General features: G+C 42.5%; 1 protein-coding gene across 1 annotated transcript in view; it reads right to left on the bottom strand.

Annotated features, from left to right (window-relative positions):
- WWP2 (WW domain containing E3 ubiquitin protein ligase 2) overlaps window positions 1-22542 on the bottom strand; it is a 149877-nt gene that overhangs the window by 113497 nt on the left and 13838 nt on the right. The window contains exons 2-4 of the mRNA XM_019455404.2: window positions 10847-10931; window positions 4341-4488; window positions 3876-3997 (exon numbers count right to left, since the gene is read on the bottom strand). Coding sequence (XP_019310949.2) covers window positions 3876-3997; window positions 4341-4488; window positions 10847-10916 — 340 coding nt within the window. The 5' untranslated portion in view covers window positions 10917-10931. The remainder of the gene's footprint in view (window positions 1-3875; window positions 3998-4340; window positions 4489-10846; window positions 10932-22542) is intronic.

The following is a 22542-nucleotide window of genomic DNA, read 5'->3' as shown; positions in this document are numbered from 1 at the left end:
ATGACACTTAGAGATAAACAGGTGAAATTGAACAGGGACTGCGCATCAGGTGATCGATCATAAGGAATTCATATCAACATTGCAAGGTGTGATAATAGTGTAGTAATCACAGACAAAAATATCCTTTCTGTTTCCTCTCTGGGCTCAGCCCTAATTTGCAGAGTCATGGCTAAACGCACCAAGAAGGTCAGAATCCTCGGTAAATGGAGGACCCATGATGGTGCCTCCCACAGGAAAAGGGTGAAGAAGATTGAAATAAGCCAGCATGCCGAGTGCTGTGGCAAAACCAAGATGAAAAGATGAGCTGTGGGGATCTGGCACTGTGGTTCGTACATGAAAACGGAAGCCGGTGACCTGCAAGAGGGCTTCCACCGTCACAGCAGAGTCGGTCGTCAGAAGCCTGAAGGAGCTGAAAGAGCAGTAGAAGTTCCACCTCTTCAAACACTACTAGTCTACGATAAATGGGTTCACGTATGTAACACGATAGAATAACAAGGAAAATATCCTCGTGTTTTACGAGAGGCAGGCTGAAGAATCTAAAATATAACGCTCGAACATCTGTAATTTACTTTGAAATACTACAACCAAAAAGAGAAATAGATGAAGCAAATGTGGCATACCGTTAATTATCAAACAGGCAAAAACAATATACGTGTGTGTGTGTGTGTGTGTGTGTGTGTGTGTGCATGCGTGTATATATATTTTTTTAATCAAGCCAATAAAGGCCAAAATGCAACAGAAACTAGCAATCTTAGCTACTGCTGATGGGAGGGTAAACTGGCAGAACTTTTCTGGAGAGTAATTTTGCAATATGTGTCAAATGTCACAAATATGTGAAAAATGTTTAAACCCTGCAAATCCATCTTCAATAATTTTTTTTTTTAACAGACAGAGTGAGAGAGAGCCAGGGAGAAGGACAGAGGGAGACAAAGAAAGAATCTTAAGCAGACTCCACGCTCCGTGCAGAGTCCAATGCGGGACTCGATCCCGTGACCCTGGGATCATGACCTGAGCCAAAATCAAGCTCAATGAAATGAACCACCCAGCCACCCTCATCTTCAGTAATTTATGACAAGTAAACTATCAACAATGGACATATATATATATATATTTACATATATTTACCATAGCATTATTTATGACTGTAAGATACTTAAAACTACCCCAGTATCCAAACCTAAATTTCCACACAACCACCTGAGAAACTACCACTAGGCAGTCATCAAAAAGTACATTTTGGAAGAATAATTAAAGCCGCCGTATCAATATATTTTATGGTATAGCAGCTATGGAAAACAGTATACTGGTTCCTCAAAAAATTAAGCAAAGAATTACCATATGACGCATCAATTCTGCTTCTCAGGCACAGATCCAAAAGAACTGAAAGCAGGAACTTGAACAGGTATTTGTACGCTCGGATTCATAACAGTACCATTTACAATAGGCAAAAGGTGGGAGCAGCCCAAGTGTTTCTGGACAGGTGGATGGATAACAAAACGTGGTATGCACATAGGACAGAATATTATTTGGCCTTAATAAGAAGGGAGATTCTGATACATGCTACAGCTTGGAGGTGCCTTGAGGACCTTATGCCGAGTCCAGTAAGCCAGATATAAAAGGGCAAATACTGTATGATTTCACCCAATTGAGGTAGCTAGTCAGATGCATAGAAAAAGTAGAACTGTGGGCGGGGTGGAGGGAAGAGGAGAAATGAACTGTGCAGTGGGTAGAGAGTTTGAGTTTAAAGTTCTGAAGATGAGGCACCTGGGTGGCTCAGTCGGTTGTCTGACTTCGGCTCAGGTCATGATCTCACAGTTCAGGGGCTCAAGCCCCTTAGTGGGCTCTCTGCTCTCAGCGCAGAGCCTGCTTCAGATTCTCTGTCTCCCTCTCTCTCTCTGCCCCTCCCCTGCTCATGCGTGCATGTATGCACTCTCTCTCTGTCAAAAATAAACATTTATAAACAAAGTTCTGAAAATGAATGGCAGTGATGCTTGCACAACAAGCGTGTACACAATTGCCACTACACGGCACACTTACAAATGGTTAAGACGGTAAATTTTATGTTACGTGCCTTTTATCACAATTAGAAAAAAATAAGTAAATAAAGATCTACTGAGGGGCACCTGACTGGCTCAGTCAGAAGAGCATGTGGCTCTTGATCCTGTGGTCATAGGTTTGAGCCCCACGTTGAGTATAGAGATTACAAAATAATAATAATAATAAACAACTTTAGAACAAAAAAAAGAGGGGCACCTGGGTGGCTCAGTCAGTTGGGTGTCTGACTTTGGCTCAGGTCATGATTTCATGGTTCTTGAGTTCAAGCCCCACGTCGGGCTCTGCGCTGATAGCACGGAAACTGCTTGGGATCCTCTCTCTACCTCTCTCTGTCCCCCTCCCCTGCTAGCACACACATGCACTCTTCCTCTCTCAAAAACAAACGTTAAAAAAATGTTTAAATAAAAAAAGATATACTAATACATTTTAAAGAGAAAAAATGTAAAATAATATGTTGTAAAATAATATGTTTTTGTATGGTCACGATCTTGTTTCACGGATGTCTTAAATATATACGTGTGCAACAGGAAAAAAAGGCTCAGAAAAATACATATCAAAATGTTAGCAATTATCACTAAGCACTGTGGTTTACAGGAGAATTTTATTTTCTTTGTACGTCTGTGCACTTGTGTCTAATTTCCAGTTTTGCTACAATACTTTTACAATCAAAAGCAAAGGTTTGTTGACGGAACAAATGAAGAAGAAAGGACACTCATTGGCTGCTGATCCTAACGTGACAATGTCCACAAGTGTATCTCCAAAAGACATGATAAATATAACCCTCCTTGATAATCAAATTATAAAAGGCAGGCTAGAGTTTGAGAAAATAAAGACAGACTCAGAAGAGAAACCATCAGGGAGCTCCCTGCAGAACTAAAATAGAGGCATATTCCTGGTTTTAAGCAATTTCTGAAGCTGCGGCAGGCTCCCCACATCTCTGGGTGCCCGGCAGAAAGGGAAAGACCAGGGGAACCTCAAACACCACTCGAGCAGCCTGTCAGAAAGAAAAGACTCTTGAATCCACGCAGCACTCACCCGGGACTCAACACTCCCCACCCCCACATCCCTCTTAAGCTAACTCCACTTTCAGAAAATATTTTCTAGACAGCAGACATCAAGAGAAAAAGGAGCCTTTCTTTCCATGGAGTTCCCTCCCCACATATGGTACTGCTCTCAATAGAGGCTTTATGAGGGAGGGTCCAGATACCACAGCCACGGGTTATGCCACTGACCACAAGCAGCAATAAATAGACGTTGGGGTTTAGATTTCCATGCAGCAGAGGCACCCTGAATAATTAAGACACAGCTTCCAGCACATTCCAACATCCAGTAAGCGTTCACTGAGTGCCTACTAAGCACAAGGCACTACGTGTAACACCATTCCCCCCTCCACACAAACACACAAACACACGCAGCTTCTTTGTTCCATTCAAGGACTCAGACTAGGAAAGTAACGATTTGGGGTGCAGGCATCTGACAGTTTGATTCAAAATGTCACATGTCTCCGGGATTGGGAAAAGAGAGGCAGAGGGAAAGCATTCATCCTTGAGAAAGGATCAAGGGGACACATCACTGCATCCCAGCGCTAGAGCCCGAGGACAAAATAGGCTGAATCCCACAGTGAAGGCAGAGAAGAGCTCTCGCCTTCCTAAAACTCCACGGGCAGCGTCTATGGGGAACAGAGTCCCCACAGCCCCTGGTCCTGGAGGAAACCGCATCACCGGGTCTGTCCGTGGTGTGTGAGAGAAATCCAAGCCTTCTGAATTCTTCTCCCACCCCCCACAGATGAATCATGTCGGCCACCCCGTCATCATACGTACTTTTGCCCCCATTGTTCTTCAGGACATTGGAGAGGTTGACAGAGGCGGTGCCTAGCAGCTCATTTCTCAAAGTATGGCAGCTCCAAACCTTCAAATCTAAATGACTCTGGGCCGTGACATTCCTGGAAAACAAATACTTGATTCATCACATCCAAGCATATTGGTCACTCCTACAGCTGAGAAGAAAACAGATCAACTATACTGCTGACATCTTGGCGGGGGGGACCTCAAACAGGAAGACGCTCACGTACACCCTTTCCCCCACAAAGCTGGCCCTGTAACCATCTAGCTAATAATGAGTGCTCTGTGAGCTCAATGATGTAGAAACACCTGAAGAGAGGCGCCTTGGGTACCAAAGGCAGAAGAGTTTGAGGCCTCACAGGAAACCTGGATCTCCCACAACCCCCTTAGAGAGCCTTCTCTCTTTCTCCCATGTTACTGTGAAGAGAAGGGACTTTCTCTTACAAAATGATGATCTCATTCCAGAGAAGCTCCGAGCTCCCAATTCGCTTCCCAGTCTTCTTGGTCTCACTGGGGAGTCCATCCACTGCCACCTCCACAAATGAGTTAATTCGAGGTTGACGATTATGCACCTTGGGCTTTGCTGACACCACTGGACAGGAAAGAAAAGTCAAAGATGAGTCAGAGGGCTCCCAGCTGCCCCCCTGTGGCAGATGTTCTTGCTCTTTTCTGCTGTTACGTTTAAAAAGTAAGTTTTGGTTTCTTTCTGATGATCAACAAATTTTTTTAAAAAATATGAAGCTTAAGAAAAGAAGCACTCTTAACCTGAAAACTCTGGGATAATTATCATTAAGATGTTGGCATATCCAGACTTTCATCTCTTACGCCCCCAATTCTTTAAGAATTCTTCTCAATTTTAAATGGCTGCAATACGAGCCCATTGTACAGACATGCCACAATTTAGTTAACTATTCTTTCAATGCTCAAAAGACTGCTTTCAATTTTTCACTCTGGGAAAATCATCATGAATATATAGATTTGCATGCATTTCCTCCAAATGATCTGAATATTTTTGAAGTTCCCAAAACAGTTTAATTCCTTTGCAAAAAGGATAAACCCACGTAGATGAATATATTCATTTCACCACCATAGCATTGAGTATTAAGGTTTTTTTGTTTTTTGCTTTTTGCAAATCAGATAGATTAAAAAAAATATATAAATTATGTAAAATTTAATGAGCACTTGTTACAGACACTATGCTGTGCACACGTCATCTAACTCCATCCTTTAAACAAACCCATGGGGCAGGGAATATATCACCACCCCCATCTCAACCAAGAGGAAGCAGGCTTGGGGAAGTTAGGTCATTGCCCCAGAAAACATAGCCAGGGAGCTTCAAACCAGGATGTGCACCCAGGCAACCTGACACCACACCATGCTATACATCGTTACCAGATTCTGCGTACCTGTTCTACTGCTGTTCTTCGATTACTGGTGAGGGTCAATGTTTTTTCTATGTGCTTATCAGCCATCTGCATTTCCTGTTCTATTTGTATCCTTGATGTGGCAGCATTTCTGATGTTTATTTGGTAGCAGCAAGCCAGGCTAAACAAGTATCCATACACCCAGGGCCAGACAGGTGTCTCTTATGGCACACATCAGCCACAATGGAAACTCCAGGTCACTGGGATGGAACACATCTAAGATGTCCTCTATCCCATGCCCCAAATCAGAGCATAGGACTGGCATTTCTTACCTATGATGGCAAGACTGAGCTCCCTTCCATCAAGATTCCCTTACAGAGCCGTGTAAGGGTCCACAACTTGACAAAGGACAAACCTAACTCTGGATTCTTTTAACAATGCCTGTCTTCTCCCGGCCCAAAAGAACAGGAGAGAGCAAGGCAAACAACAACAACAGCAAAAGCTGTGGCTAAGATTCAGAAGCAACAGAAGCAACAAGGGATGGTACTGGGGAAAAAACAGGTTGTGGTGGCGGGAAATGTGGTCCAGAGTAGAAAACCGAAATACTTTTCACACAGACCAAGGTTAACTGAGGCCACCTAGTGGTGTGAGCATAGCTCTGCACCCAGACCCTTAAGGTGGTGGAGCAGGGGGCCGACTAGTTATAATTCTAGTCCTATCATTTTGAGCTGGACAGTTTCTTTGAAATCAACAAGTTCAAGCCCTTCATTTAAAAGTTGGGCAACTAAGGTTCAGAGAGGGGAAATAACATATCCAAAATCACGGAGTCCGAGGCAAAAGCTAAGCTGGGAACCAAGTCTCCCAGCTCCCGGCCAATTCTCTGAACTCTCCTTTTTTGCCCCTCGAGTTTTTTCCCTAAGTATTTTGTTTGTTTGTTTTGTTTTTGTTTTGTTTTTGGTTTTCAAAAATACCAAGAATTCCTATAAACCCTTCACCTAAGGGTCACCAAATATTAACTTTTCACTATATCTGCTTTATTATTCTTTCTCTCCCCCGACTCCCTCTCGTACACATTCACATTTGTTTTTGAAACTTTGAGAGTGAGTTTCAGATGCTGTGCCCCCTTTCTTCTAAATAGTTCAGTGCATATTTCCAAGAACAAAGACATTTTCTGACAATACCACAGTATAATTATCAACATGGCGAAATTTAACATCCTTTAAAACTATGATCTAATGTACAGACCTTATTTAAATTTTGTTAAATGCCCTATCAATGTCCATTATAGCAAAAGAGAAAAGAAACTTTTTTTCCCCCCTGGTCCGTCCAGGACCCAATCTCGGATCACATATTGGTAGTTTTATCTTGAAGTTTTCAGTTTCCAGAAAAGGTGAAAGAACAGGACAGCTAATACTTGTATACTGTGCAGCAACTGCCATCTGGCCACCTTTGCTTCTTTCTCTTTCTATGTGTGTGCCTGTGTCAGTGCTATTCAAGAAAATATCAGTGATAAGGGGCACCTGGGTGACCCAGTCGGTTGAGTGTCCAACTTCGGCTCAGGTCACGATCTCATGGTTTACGAGTTCAAGCCCCACATGGGGCTGTCTGCTGTTAGCGCAGAGCCTGCTCCAGATCCTCTGTCTCCCTCTCTCTCTGCTCCTCCCCCACTCGTGCTCACTCTCTCTGTCTCAAAACTAAATAAACATTAAAAAAAAATCTTCAATGATAAGCAAAAAGTTCTATGCCAGCACAGTCCAATGCAATGCCATGAGATACATGTGGCTACGAAGCCATTAGCATGGCTAGTATGACTGAGGATTTGCATTTTAAATTTAACTTTAATCAATGTAAAAATGTCTACGTGGCTGTAGTGGCTATCTTATTGGACAGCACGGGATACAGACATGTGATGTTTATGTCTATATATGTGCATGAGTGTGCATATATCCACAAACTTTTTTGGTAAACCACTTGAAAGTAAGTTGTAGACATCAAGACTGATCAGCCCTAAATACTTCCAGAATGCAATTCATACGAGTAAGGATGTTCTATATGCTGTACACCTGAAACGAACAGAACACAGTAGGTTAACTATACTTCAATTAAAAAAATAATAATAATAATAATAAGGAGGGTCTCCTGGCTGGCTCAGTTGGTAGAACATGCAACCCCTGACCTCAAGTTCATGAGTTTGAGCCCCATGCTGGGCATAGGAAAGAGAAAAAGACATTCTCCCACCTAACCACACCACCATTATTATACCTTAACAAATTTAGTCACTCCTATCATTTGATACTCGTTACATATCCAAATTTCCCCAACTGTTCCAAACATGTTGTTATAGCTGGTTTCCCCCAATTCAGGATCCAACTGAGATGAGCAAATTGCATTTGGTCGCTGGCTCCTTAATCTTTTAAAATCCACAGTGCTCCCCCTTCTTTTTCCATGACAATGCTTTTTAAAGACTTCCACCAGCTCTCTCATTGAATGCACCAAAGCCTGTATTTCTTAAATTGTTTTCCTCGTGGTGAGATTCACATTGAACATTTTTGTCAAGAATACTACACAGGTTACATTGCAAACTTCTCACCATGCACACTAGGTTGTCCTCCTATTGTGGATGCTAAGTTTGATCCCTTGGTTAATGTGGGATCTGTCAGGTGACTCCACTATAAAGATACATTTTCCCCTTTGTAACATATAATTAATCAGGGGGGTGATATTTTGAATGTTTCTTTTTTTTAATGTTTATTTTTATTTTTGAGAGAGAGAGAGAGAATGAACGGGAGAGGGGCAGAGAGAGGGGGACAGAGGATCCAAAGCAGGCTCAATGCTGATAGCAGTGAGCCCAACGTGGCGCTCCAACTCGCCAACCACAAGATCATGACCTATGCCAAAGTTGGGCACTCAACCAACTGAGCCACCCAGGTGCCTCTGAATGTCTCTTGTTCTTAAAACACAAGCCAAAATAAAGGTCTCAACGTACGAGCAGGTTTATCTGGAAAGTTTACTCTGAATGTCTCTTGTTCTTAAAACACAAGCCAAAATAAAGGTCTCAACATACGAGCAGGTTTATCTGGAAAGTTTATTTACTGTTCGATGAAATATAAATGCCAATTTCACATCTTCACATGGGACTTAGCCTTTAAAGTTAACAAACAAGGGAGGAAAAATCACACATGGCCAAAATTATACCCGTGAAAAGCTCTCAGGAAGGCACAAAATAGAGTCTGATAGATGGTCTTTCAGTAGATTCCCAAAGGCCAGTTTGAAGCCATGTTGTGCTGTTTTTTAGTATTTAGTTTCTCAGTGCTTCTTAAGTTAAATATCAGATAAAATAAGTCGCTTATTTTTAAGGGCCTTGATATATTTTTAAAATGTATCTTTGGGGCGCCTGGGTGGCTCAGTCAGTTGGGCGGCCGACTTCGGCTCAGGTCATGATCTCGCGGTCCGTGAGTTCGAGCCCCGCATCGGGCTCTGTGCTGACAGCTCAGAGCCTGGAGCCTGTTTCAGATTCTGTGTCTCCCTCTCTCTGACCCTCCCCTGTTCATGCTCTGTCTCTGTCTCAAAAATAAATAAACGTTAAAAAAAATAAGTAAATAAAATGTATCTTAAAACTCTAGGACTGCATTACAGAGAGGCACAAGGGAGGGAACAGCATAGTCACATCTCCCCAATTACACTAGAGGCTCTATCAGTGAAACACAACAGAGGAGGAGCCACCCACACCATTTATTTTGTCATTTCTCTTTTTCTCTTTCTCCCTAACCATTTGCCTAAGTGGCATTATACACTCCCTATAGGTTAAATGCACATATAATGAGATGCACCTGTATTATCAAGTTAGCTCTTTCCACACGAGCAAAAATTTCACAATGAGGAAAGGCAAACAGAGAAAGCTTTACAAGTCACTATGTGTTCCTGAATAATAAGGCCCCAAAACAGGGACTTCATTATGTCACCAGGCTCCATGGACATACTTCTGTTTTAATCTAGGCTTGCTAATTACTAGACAAGGTAGTAAAAGCTAAAGTCGCAAGTTCAAAGCTCTATCAAGTTCACTCTAACGCTTCTCCCCACTCCAAAGACCTAGAACAGCCATGGAGACATCAAGAAAAATGATGAAAATGTATCAAGACTTTTTTTTTTTTAATCCATAAGTAAATAAGAAACAGGCAGAGGACATGGACACACAATCCACAGAAAAGGAAATACAAGTTTCCCTTAAATATATGGTAAGATGCTAAACATCATTTATAACTTAAAGAAATGTGAAATAAAACTATGCTGACAAAGTTATTTTTACCAATCAGACTGGCGAAGATAAAAAAGGTCTGACAACACATTGTGTTGGTAAAGATGTAGGTAAATAGCCACTCTCATCCACTGCTAGAAGAATATTCCTTCCAAGGAAGGCAACACGGCTCTCAAAATCACAAAACTACATCCTCTTTGATATGTCTGTATGTGTAATACTACCACAAGAAACTGGTAATGTTAGTTTCCTCCAATCAGGGGCACTGAGGAGCCGGAGGAAAGGAAACAACTTTAAAGTATGTGAATAGATTAAATAAATGAGTGACATTTCCATTTCAAAAATAATCACTAAAAAAATGACGACACAATTTTGCCTCCAGATGACTGTGCCTCTGAGAGGCCTGAGTGCTGACACCGAGTGCTGTTTCCCCCGTCCCCAGGCATCTCCCAGGGCTCTTCTGCAGACCTAAGGCTACCAAAGCTACATTCTGTCATTCAAGCAATATTCACTGGCAACCCAATATGTTTCCAGCACTGTTCCAATCACTGGGGTATCAGAAGTAACCAAGACAGACAAATATCCCTGTGTTTGTGGTGTTTATACTCTATTGAAGGAGACAGTTAACGAAGGAAATAAATATATGGACTGTGTTAAATGGTGACAAAGCTAAGAAGAGAAATCTACAGTAGTGAAGGGGACAGATATGAGGGAGGTGGGGGAGGGGGAGGCTGCATCCGGGGGAATCAGGAAGGCCTTTTGAAGAAGGTGACTTATGAGTAAAGACCTACAGGGGCACCTGGGTGGCTCAGATGGTTAAGCGTCTGACTCCTGGTTTTCGGCTCAGGTCTTGACCTCACGGTTTCATGGGCTCGAGCCCCGCATGAGGCTCCATGCTGACAGTGTGGAGCCTGCTTGGGATTCTCTGTCTTCCAATCTCTCTCTGCCCCTCCCCCAGGCACGCTGTCTCTGTCTTTCTCAAAAATAAACTTAAAAAAAAAAAAAAGAAGTTGGCCCATTAAAAAAAAAAAAAAAGACCTCTAGAAAGTAAGGAAGCAAAGCAGGTAGACATCTAGCCCCAAAGTATTTCACTCAGAGGGAACGGCAGGTACAAACACTCAGAGGGGGTAGCATGCCCAGTACCTTCAACGGAGAGCAAAGAGGCCCGTGTGGCTATAGCCGAGCACATGTGGAAAAGTAACAAGCGATGAGGAGTGGGAGTGGGGGTGGGGTCATATCATGAGGGGTCTTCAGCTCCCACCGGGCGAGACGGAGAGCCCCTGACGTGTTTAAGACCTCAAAGGGCAAACCCCTCGCATGGCGCCACTCACCTTTCAGAGTAAGTTGAGACTTCTCAAAAGGCAGAGCCACTCCTGCGCGGCTGGAACTGGCAGATGCCATGTCATCACCAGAAAACTGCAAGGCAAGCACAGCAGTAGGTTTGCAGAGTACCTGGTAAGACACTGGGGAACTGTATTAATTTTAATATGTGAATGTAAAGATATGAAGTCCAGAAAATATAAATATCCAAGCAACTTGGTGTTACTTCTGTCACGGTGGCGTTTGGCTTGTAACGACTACGGGCCCAGATGGATCTTGGCTAGCCTAGGAAGGACACAGGACTACTAAACCAACACGTACAGGAGACAGCCTAAATAACACCTTCAAAAAAAGAGTCACAGTTCAACAATATAAAAAAAAGGGGGGTGGGGGGCTGGGTGGCTCAGTCAGTTGAGCATCCAACTCTTAACATCAGCTCAGACCATGGTCCCAGGATCGTGGGATTGAGCCCCGCATTGGGCTCATGTGCCAAGTGTGGAGCCTGCTTGGAATTCTCTCTCTCTTTCCCTCTGCCCTCTCCCCTGCTCACTCGCTCGCTCTCTCTGAGAAAAAAAGAAAAAAAAAGGGAGGCGTCCGGTGGCTCAGTTGGTTAAGCATCCGACTCTTGATTTCACATTTCATGAGATCAAGCCCCGCATCAGGCTCAGGGCTGGGCATGGAGCCCACTTGGGATTCTCTCTCCCTCTCCCTCTGCCCCTCTCCCACTCACTCACAAATGCATATGGATGCTCACTCTCTTTCACAATAAATACATTTTTCTAAAAATCCAATTTTTTAACCCATTTTTAATTTTTTAATGTTTATTCATTTCTTGAGCGAGAGAGAGCACAAGCAGGTGAGGGGCAGAGAGAGAGGGGGATAAAGGATCCAAAGTGGGCTCTGTGCTGACAGCAGAGAGCCCCATGCAGAGCTCAAACTCACAAACCATAAGATCATGACCTGAGTCAAAGTCAGACGCTCAACCAACCAAGGTGCCCCAAAGTAAACCAATTTTTTAAATCAGCAAAAGATGTGAATAGACATTTCTTCAAAAAAGATATACAGGGGCACCTGGGTGGCTCAGTCGGTTGAGTATTCAATTTTGGCTCAGGTTATGATCTCATGGTTCTTGAGTTCAAGCCCCACATGGGGGTCTCTGCTGTCAGCGAGGAGCCCACTTTGGATCCTTGGTCTCCCTCTCTCTCTGCCCCTCCCCCACGTGCACACACGCACACGTTCATGCTCTCTCTCGCTCGCTCAAAAATAAATAAACATTAAAAGTGTTCAAAAAAAGGGGCTCCTGGGGCACCTGGGTGGCTCAGTCGGTTGAGCGTCTGGCTTTGGCTCAGGTCATGATCTCACGGTTCGTGAGTCTGAACCCCACATAAGGCTCTGGGCTGACAGCTCAGAGCCTGGAGCCTGCTTCGGATTCTGTGTCTCCCTCTCTCTGCCCCTCCTCCACTTGCACTGTATGTCTCTCTCTCTCTCAAAAATAAACATCAAAAAAAATTTTTTTAATTAAAAAAAAAAAAGTGTTCAAAAAAAGGATATACAAATGGCCAAAAAGCACATGTGGGGTGTGCTTCACTACCTCACTCCATCTTGGCTAGAGGTATAAGTCTATCTTGCATTTGGAATGGATCTCTTAATCGTATATGATTTTGTAATAGCATCCTTTGTCATTTGAAAAATATTGGTTCACTGAGCTATGTAGATATTCCAAATGTTGACACATTTCATTATACACTATCCAAAAACAGCACATTTGTGAAATGTCACCAGTGATATCATCAGACAGATCTTTAAGTATTGGGAAACTGTCAAGCTCTTAGTGGTAGATATGTGTTCCAAATTTCTACTTTTCGCTTCAAAACTCATATTTTATCATTGGCAACAAATGCTGTGAGCTGTTTTCCTTCAAGTGACAGGCTCACTTCATTCATCTTCACGAAAATGTCTGCCAAACATCCAAATCTAGTAACTTCAGTTAAGTGAAAATAGTATTTCACAAAAAAAGCAACGAACTCAGCTCTCAATTCAAACACTCACAAAAGTGCTTTTTCTCAAGGCAACCATTATGGTTCAGAACGCAGAAGCGCCTTGAGCATAGTTTCCATTTCATCAAAGAGAATATTAAAAAAGACATGCATACGAGTCAAGACTTAATAAAATTAGTAACTTTTACTGCTCCATCAAGTACATTCTTAAGTGCAACTAACTGTTTTCTTCTCTTTCACCCAGTACGCCACACTGAGGAATACGGTGACAACAGCTGAGAGGCGTGCCACTGCCCGGATTCAAGCTACGGCAACAACAGCTCTACCCACCTTTGCTTTTGCACCATCCGTGCATATGTGATCACAGAGGAAAGAGGCAAAGAAAGTTGTTATGAAAACAATTTTGATCTTGCAAAACCCTGTAACTCTCAAGGGGCCGCCAGAGGTAGAAGGACCACCCCTGAGAACTGCTACTGCAAAAACACTGTGAAATTCCTATTCTATTCAACATCATTAATACCTTCTCTCATTGTTTCTGATCTCTCCTCCGAACTTCCAATCCTGAAGAGCTGTTCAGCCTTAAAACAATGCATGACTCCAAGAATGGAAGCCCTTTACGTGAGGATGAAATGTGGCCACTGTGAAGTCACAATGATTTTGACATTTTCCATAGCTAAGGTCAAATCATTTTGTGCCTCAAGATGTTAGCCCAAAACAAAATAATCTGCCTTATTTGTAAGATATATCTCGTCCAAAAAATTTGTAAGTGATTAGTTTTTTATTTTTTGGGTTTTTTTTCTGGACTGGTCTGTAACAAGCATTTTACTGCAATCTTGCATATGGAACAGCAGTGGAATCCCCTGAAAAGTTCCAGGGAGCATATGGCAATATGATACTGGAATGGTGGAATATGGGAACACAATACTGAAACTACCCTTATCGAGTTCTCAAGACTAGAGCTCCATGTTATTAAATCTGGTAGTGAATTCTCAGTCCTCGTCTCACGTGACCTGCTGGCAGCCTCTGACATGATGGATCCATCACTCTCTTCCTTGACATGCTTCCTTCCCTTGGTTCCAGAAGTCACACCTGCCTGATTTTCCACCCGCCTGGCCTGCTGCTCCTGCTCAACCCCTTTGCGGGCTCCTTTTCCCCTCCTCACCCTCTAACATAAGGGTGTCCCATGGCTCAGGCGTTACCCATCTGCTGGTTATTTCACTGATCTCATGGCTTTAAATACCATCTATTTGTTGAGCGTCCCACATTGGTATGTATGGTACAAACCTCACCCTCGAACCTCAGACCCTCTGTCTACTGGCAAAACCGATCTTCTGATATCCTCCCTTCCCCCACGAATGTGCTTCTCAGCCTTCTGCATCTCAGTTAATGACAACTCCTTCCAACCAGTGGCTCAGGCCAAAATCCTGGGGCTCATCCCTGCTTCTCCTTTCCTCCTCCCACCCCACATCAATCCGTCAATAATGCCTGTTGGTTCTACCACTAAAATATTCCCAGGTTCAAATATTTCTCTCCACCTCTGCTGTCAGTGTCTTGGTCCAAAGCCCGGTGATCTCCTACCCAGATTGTTGTTTCTCCCTTCACCCCCTTCAATCTAATCTCTACACTCAGCAGATTGATTTTTTTTTTTTAATATGTACGTCAGATTATACCACTCTGCTATTCAAAACCACCCAGTGGCTTCTCATCCACCTCAGAGCAAAAGCCAAACTCCTGAAAATGGAGGTCCTGTGTAATACAGTCCATACCCCTCTCTGACCTCATCCCTTTTCTCTCCCCACTTATTCCCTCCTCTCAAGCTACTACACAAGCCTCCTCACTGTTCCTTGAACATGCCAGATATGCTCCCCTCTTAGACTCCCACCTTTTCCATCTAGAATGTTCTTTCCCCAGCAGTCCACATACATGGTTTATTCCTTCATTACCTCAGGCATTTACTCAAATGTCACTTTTTTTTTTTTTTTAATATTTCTTTTTGAGAGACAGCACACACACACACACACACACACACACACACACACACGAGCAGGGAGGGGAGAGAGAGGGACCGAGACAGAAATCAGAGGCGGGTTCTGCGCTGACAGCAGAGAGCTCAATGCGGGCCTCAAACTCATGATCCGTGAGATCATGACCTGAGCTGACGTTGGACACTTAACCAACTGCGCCACCGGGTGCCCCTCAAATGTCACTTTCTTAAGAGGTGTTCCCAGACCACCCTATTAACCCTACCTCTCCACACACATTTGGACCCATCCTTCCTTATTTTACTCTTCCTCCCTAGCATTTATCACTGACATGATTAATATCGTATTGATTTATTTTATTTATTGTCTCTCTCTACCCAGCCCCCCCCCCCCAGAATGTAAGCTGCGTGAAGGCTGAGATGTGTGTCCCATCTGTCAGCCCTGTAGCCCGACTATCTAGAATGGTCCCTGCCCCATAACTGGAACTCCAGAAATGTTTCCTGAAAGAATGAATTTGAACATCATTTTCTGAAATTTAAAAGAATGATGTTGTGATTCCCCAGTCTGAATTTGTTTGGGAAAAGCAATAAAAAGATCAACTCTTTGGGGCACTGAGTGGTTCAGTGGGTTAAGCTTCCAACTCTTGATTTCAGTTCGGGAGTCACAATCTCACAGTTCGTGAGTTGGAGCCCCACACAGGGCTCTGTGCTGACAGTGTGGAGCCTGCTTGGGAATCTCTCCTCTCTCTGTCCCTCTGCTGTTCGCTAGCGCATGTGCTCTCTCTCTCTCTCTCTCTCAAAATAAATTAATAAACTTAAAAAAAAAAAATGAAGTCTCTTTCTACCTAGCAGATTAGCAAGAGATTGGAAGTCTGACAATAAGTGCTGATGAAAAGCCTTATACACTTTTGGGGGCATATTAGATGGTACCTGCCAGCTCCATAAAGTTAAAGATGCGTATATAGTGCACCTCCCAAGATTCTATTCCTACATATCTGCCAAGAGAAAATCTTCTAACACACGCTGAAGAAGCCATATTCAAAGACATTAGTCACAACGTTTCTAGTAGTAAAAATTTGTAAACAATGTCCATCAATGGGGGAATGAGTAAACTGTGATACATTTATAAAATGGAATATTATGTAGTGCTTGAAATATATGAATTCAATCTTCATGTACAAATCCCAAATTATAATGCTAAAAGGAAAAAGAAAAAAAAAAAAAAAGCCAGGGGAAACCTAAGTGTAGTATAATGCGATTGGTGTATACTTGAACTTACACAAAACACTTGTACATTGCTGTGGCCAAACATAAATGGAATAAAAGCATAAAAGCGTGGATGGAAAGTAACCACACAGAGGTGAGAACAGAAGTTACCCCTGGGGTAGCACAGAAGGCAGCAGGGGAACTGGAGTGTGGAGCGAGGCCAAGGGAACTTCAAATGTATCCGCAACATTTTATCTTTTAAAGAAAAAGTTCTGAAGCAAATATGGCAAAATGTTAATATTCATTAAATCCAGATGGTGGTTTTTATGACTATTTTTTATCTTATTCTCTGAACCATTTTACATGTTTGATCTTTCCCGTAGTTTAACGATAATTTTAAGGGGGGAGAAAAGATCGTATCTTGAATAATGAAGGAAAGATTAATGATTATAAATTAAGCCTCAGGGCTTTCACTAACAGGGGTTAAAACACTATAAGCTGGAAATCCATTATTCATAGACTTTAAAAATAAAAGAACATTTTAAAAATCTTTACATCTATTGGGACTCTCTCTTTCCTAAGGCAACTCGACGGAGGGTAGTTTTAAACTAGCTTGTCCTCCCTGAGCTTTAGTATTTTTTAGCCCGTGGCCTGAACTCCAGAGACTTCGAGAGAATGAAACTGGAAGCTTCCACACGGCCTGTTAAATGGGAAGAAGCCCAAACCTCTTGATCTATATACTTCGTGGCCCCAAAACAAAATCAGTCAGATAAATTTCAAAGAAGGCTTAGAAGGAAGAAAGCCAACCGGGAAAGGAGGAGAAACAGAGCAGACAAGACATTTTCTTTCTCCAATGTCTTTCGTGATTACAGTCCATTGTTTCTTTTTTTTTTTTTTAATGTTTGTTTATTTTTGAGACAGAGAGACACAGCATGAGCAGGGAAGGGGCAGAGAGAGAGGGAGACACAGAATGTGAAGCAGGCTCCAGGCTCTGAGCTGTCAGCACAGAGCCCGACACGGGGCTCGAACCCACGAACTGTGAGATCATGACCTGAGCCGAAGTCGGACGCTTAACCGACTGAGCCACCCAGGCGCCCCCAGTCCATTGTTTCTTAACAATAATCAGTGTTATTCTGCAGGGCTCTGCCTGTCTTTCCAGATCCAATCGGGAAAATACCACCTTGACATCACAAGGTAGGTAGGTATTTTGAACTGTAAAACCTTTTCAACCATGTATTTTAAAAAGTAACCATTCCTAGAGAAGAGAAGTCAGATCCCATCCCAAAAGCACTTTTAATCTATTAGCTTCTGCCTCAGGGCCCCTAATGGGCATGAGTCTCAAATCCCCACTACGCACTACAGGAATCTCATGAAACCTGAGGCCCACCGGTCTCAGCAACACTGTGGTGAACTCAAGGAATTGTTTCCCTTGCTAAAAGCAATTGGAAATGTTTGCATCCAAATTGCTCCCCAAAAAACTGACTTAGCATAAGCCTGGGCCAGGAAGGAGGAAGAAAGAGAACAGTGTTTAAAATAGCACCAAAGATTACAGACACACAAAGAATTTCATTATTGGAGAAAGTAACGGATTTATGGGGAGGGGAAGGGGGAAGCCAAAACTAACTCTGGTATATTTACCCAAATCTGTTTTAAAAAATCAAACATATATTGTCCTCTGAACCTATCCTCTATGTAAATCTTGAAAAGTATGTTTTAAAAATGAAATATAACAGAGTAGAAAATATGAGTACATCAAACATAAGGAAAAGTATTATTTCCTGAAAAGTCTATTCAGATAAATGTATACTATATGTACACGCATACTGGGTCACATCAAATACATTTTTTTTCTAAAGGGTGCAGTCAAAAAAAATGAAAAAAAAAACGCTCTAAAACAAACCCATTTTATGCAGGGTTCAGATTAGAGAGACGCTTACAAACACCACAAAACCCAATAAGTAAACACTAGGTTTAAGGACTACTCATTCAGAGAAATGTCATCAGTTTATTGTCATTTTAGGTCTGAGAAATTCTTCCACATCTACATAAAAGAACCTCACGGGCCTGGGTGAAAGGTATTCAGTTACTCATTCAACGAATATTTACTGAGCATCTTTTATACACCAAGCACTGTTTTGGGTGCTGGCGATACATCAGTGAATAAAACAGAAAAAAAAAAAAAATTCCTGGTAAAGAACATAGAAAGATGCCCTCCAGGCCCTGGCTCAGAAATGGAAGAAGTAACCACTGTGAAATATGCCAAATGTTCTCCACAAGAATGGCCCATCTCTAGGGAAAAAGACTTTACCCAGAGCTTTATCCTAACTAGGGGGAGGAAATTTCCCTAAGGCCTTTCTAGCCTTCTTGTTTCACCTAAGGGGGAGAAAACAGTTAATAAACACTAGTGAAGGTCACAACCAAGAGACAAAGACCCATTAAAAGACTGAGATTTAATGATAAGATTGCAAAATACTCCCCCTCCCCCATATTTTCCTATCATATCATGGGTCATAAGAGTGGGTTACACCTAAAAGAGATGAAAGGTACACACTTTGAGCTCCTGGGGGCCGCGCCTGGGAGGCTCAATCGGTTACACATCCGACTTCAGCTCAGGTCATGATCTCACGGTTTGCAGGTTCAAGTCCCATGACAGCTCAGAGCCTGGAGCCTGCTTCAGAATCTGGTATCCCTCCCTCTTTCTTTGCACCTCTCCAGCTTGCGCGTGCTCTCACTCTCTCTCAAAAATGAATATTTTTTTTAATTAAAAAAAAAAAAAGAAAGAAAGTCTGACTCCTGATTTCAGCTCAGGTCACAATCCCAGGTTTGTGGGATTGAGCCCCATGTCCAGCTCCACAAAGAGCATGGAGCTTGCTTGAGTATCTCTCTCTCCCTCTGCTCCTCTCCCCCACTCATGCTCTCTTTCTCTTTCTAAAATAAATTTATTTAAAATTTTTTTATTTAAAAAAAAAAAAAAAGGACTTCTTAGGGAAGACCAAAGATAACCAAGAGACCAAAACAAGAACACTAGATGAATTTGAAGTTTCTGGTACTTACAGTTTTAGCGATCATTAAATACAAACCAACTCCTAACCAGATTAACATAAAATCCCAAACGAAAGGCCTATTAACCTCAGTTCCTATTACCCAATGCATCATGTCCAGCCTTCAATTAAAAATTATTATAAGGAAGGGGCACTTGGGTGACTTAGTTGGTTAAGCATCTGACTTCAGCTCTGATCTCACGGTTCATGAATTCTAGCCCCACATCAGGCTCTGCACTGACGGTATGGAGCCTACTTGAGATTCTCTTTCCTTTTCTCTCTGCCCCTCCCCCACTTGCAAGTGCGCATGCACAGACATGCTCTCTCTGTCTCTCTCTCTCTCAAATAAACTTTAAAAAAAAAATTTAATGTTTTTATTTATTTTTGAGACAGCAAGAGACAGAGCATGAGCAGGGGAGGGGCACAGAGGGAGAGGGAGACACAGAATCCAAAGAAGGCTCCAGGCTCTGAGCTGTCAGCACAGAGCCTGATGCGGGGTCTGAACTCATGGACTGTGAGATCATGACCTGAGCTGAAGTCGGACGCCCAACTGACTGAGCCACCCAGATGCCCCTAAATAAATAAACTTTTAAAGAAATTACAATTAGGGGCTCCTGGTGGCTCAGTCAGTTAAGCATCCAACTCTTGGTTTCAGCTGAGGTCACAATCTCACAGTTTCATGAGTTCAAGCCCCACTTCAGGTTCTATGTTAACCCTGCAGAGCCTGCTAGGGATTTCGTGTCTCTCTCTCTCTCTCTCTCTCTCTGTCTGTCTGTCTTTCTCTCTCCCTCTCACCCTGGCTCATGCTTTCTCTGTCTCTCTCAAAAATAAATAAGTAAACTTTAAAAAAAATTATAAGCAATGCCTAAAGGCAAGAATAACAGTGTGAAGAGACAAAGCAGTATCAGAACCAGACTCAGAGATAACAGAGATTTTAAAACTATCAGACAGAATTTAAAATAACTTTGGGGGTGCCTGGCTGGCTCAAATCAGTTGAATGTCTGACTTTGGTTGAGGGTCTGAGTTCTGCTCAGGTGATGGTCTCATGGTTCGTGGTTTCGAGCCCCATGTCTGTCAGGCTCTGTGCTGACAGCTCGGAGCCTGGATTCTAGGATTCTGTGTTTCCCTCTCCCTCTGCCCCTCCCCTGCTCACACTCTGTCTCTCTCTCTCTCTCTCTCTCTCTCTCTCTCTCTCTCTCTCAAAAATAACTATGGATGAATATGTTAATGATTCTACTGGAAAGAGTAGAAAACACCCAAGAACAGATGGATAATGTAAGTAGAGATGTGGAAACTCTAAGAAAGAAAAAAGAAAATGTTAGAAATCTAAAACAGTGTAACATAAACGTAGAATGCCTTGATGGGCTCATCAGTAGACAACGTGGCTGTGGACTCAGAGCTTGAAGATACGTCAGATGAAACTTCCCAAATGAAAATGCAAAGAGAAGAAAGAATGTTTTTAAAAGTCCAAGAACCGTGAGATAATTTCAAAATGTGCAAAATATGCATAATTGGAATAGCAGAAGAAGAGAGAACAGGGCAAAAGAAATACCTTAGGTAATAATGGCCAAGAATTTTCCAAAATTAAAAACCAAGAACAAGCCCCAAATCCAGGAAGCTCAGAGAACATCAAGTAGGATAAATACCAAAAACAAGAACAAAACAAACAACTGGACACACAATATTACCTTATTTAATCTAGACAAAGCTAAAAACAAAGAGAAAATCTTGAAAGAAGCCAAAGGAGAAAAAAAACCCCAGCAAACCTATACAGGAATAAGGATGAGAATTACAGCAGGCTTCTTACCGGAAACGATACAAGCAACAAGACAGCAGAATGAAATAGTTAAAGTATTAAAAGAAAAAACACACTAACCTAGAATTTTGGGGCCAGTGGAGTTATTCTTCAAAAGTAAAGGAATAAACAAAAGACTTCCTCAAACAAAAACACGCTCTGAAAGAAATTTTTAAAAGAAGTTTTTCCAGGAGAAAGAAATAATACAGGTCACTCATATCTACCCACAGAAAAGAAGAGCATGAGAGAAAGAATAAATGAGGCTCCATCCATTGGCTTCTTCAAACACTAAAAGACTGATAACATAGGGAGAGGACATGTGCCACAAGGGATGTCAGACAGAAACCAAATGAGAGATGTGTGGAGGTGACCAGCAGTCGGAGGAAAACAAAGCAGTTTAGGACAGGAATTTGAGATGGCAGTCGAAAGCAGAGAAAATTGTGGACAAGGAAAGTCTTCCTGGGAAGGTGACTTCTGAGCAAAGACCTGAAGATGGCGGACGGAATTGAGAATAGCAGTGGAAGAACATTCCAGGCAGATAAAAGAGCAAGGGCAGAAGCTCTTGAGGTCCTGGTGAGTCTTGGGAGGATAAACAACAAAAAGGGGCCAGCGCATGTCAAGGGCAGGGAAGGAGGACGAAAATGACAGTGGTAAGGGATTCAGTGGAATTTGACAAATTCTTCATAAGTAAAATTATTCTTAGTGAAGGGCGCCTGGGTGGCGCAGTCGGTTAAGCGTCCAACTTCGGCTCAGGTCACGATCTCGCGGTCCGTGAGTTCGAGCCCCACGGCGGGCTCTGGGCTGATGGCTCAGAGCCTGGAGCCTGCTTCCGATTCTGTGTCTCCTTCTCTCTCTGCCCCTCCCCCCCTTCATGCTCTGTCTCTCTCTGTCTCAAAAATAAATAAACGTTAAAAAAAAAAATTTTTTTTTAAATTATTCTTAGTGAAATACGAAATGCTTTGGAGCAATGGTTCTCGATTCCTTGTGCACCGAGAATGAATGATCTGGGGAGTATGAAAAACAGACCAACAAAAAGGACAACCAAATCCCAGCCTCAGGGATTCCCATTTGCTTGGTCTGGAGTAGGGTGGGGTCAACTATGTTATCTAAAAATTCCCCCAGGGTATCCTAATATAAATTTGGGGTAAGAACCACTGGTTTACTGTTACCGAATTAGCCCACTGTACTAAGAGTAGGACTTTAGCTCTATCCAAATGTTCTAAGCAAAACCAAAATTATGCAGAAAAATTGCACAGAATAATATGCAGATGAAAAAAATGGGGGAATATAAAACTCTAGGAACAGAATCTAGTGAAGGAGCTCTGTGTCAGTAGTGGTTCCAAGGAGACCACATATTACACCACCTTCCATTATATCAACTTTTCCCCGGAGAGCCTGCCAGGGGCTCTCAATAAACATAACAGATTAAACACGTATATTTATCTCTGTCTGTCCCCTTCTCAAACTCCATCAGAAAGACAGAAAAGAAATACAAAAACAGGGGCACCTGGGTGGCTCAGTCGGTTAAGTGACCTTTGATCTCCGGGTTTGTGAGTTTGAGCCCCGCGTGGAGCTCTGTGCTGACAGCACGGAACCTGCTTGGGATTCTTTCTCCCTCTCTCTGCCCCTCCCCTGTTCGCTCTCTCTCTGTCTCTCTCTCAAAAAAAGAAATAAGATTTAAAACAAA

The sequence above is a fragment of the Panthera pardus genome, unplaced genomic scaffold (assembly GCF_024362965.1).
Source record: "Panthera pardus isolate Hobbes unplaced genomic scaffold, ASM2436296v1 HiC_scaffold_19, whole genome shotgun sequence".
Lineage (NCBI taxonomy): Eukaryota > Metazoa > Chordata > Mammalia > Carnivora > Felidae > Panthera > Panthera pardus.
Note: the sequence above shows the minus strand (reverse complement) of the source record. Positions and strands in the feature narration are given on the sequence as shown.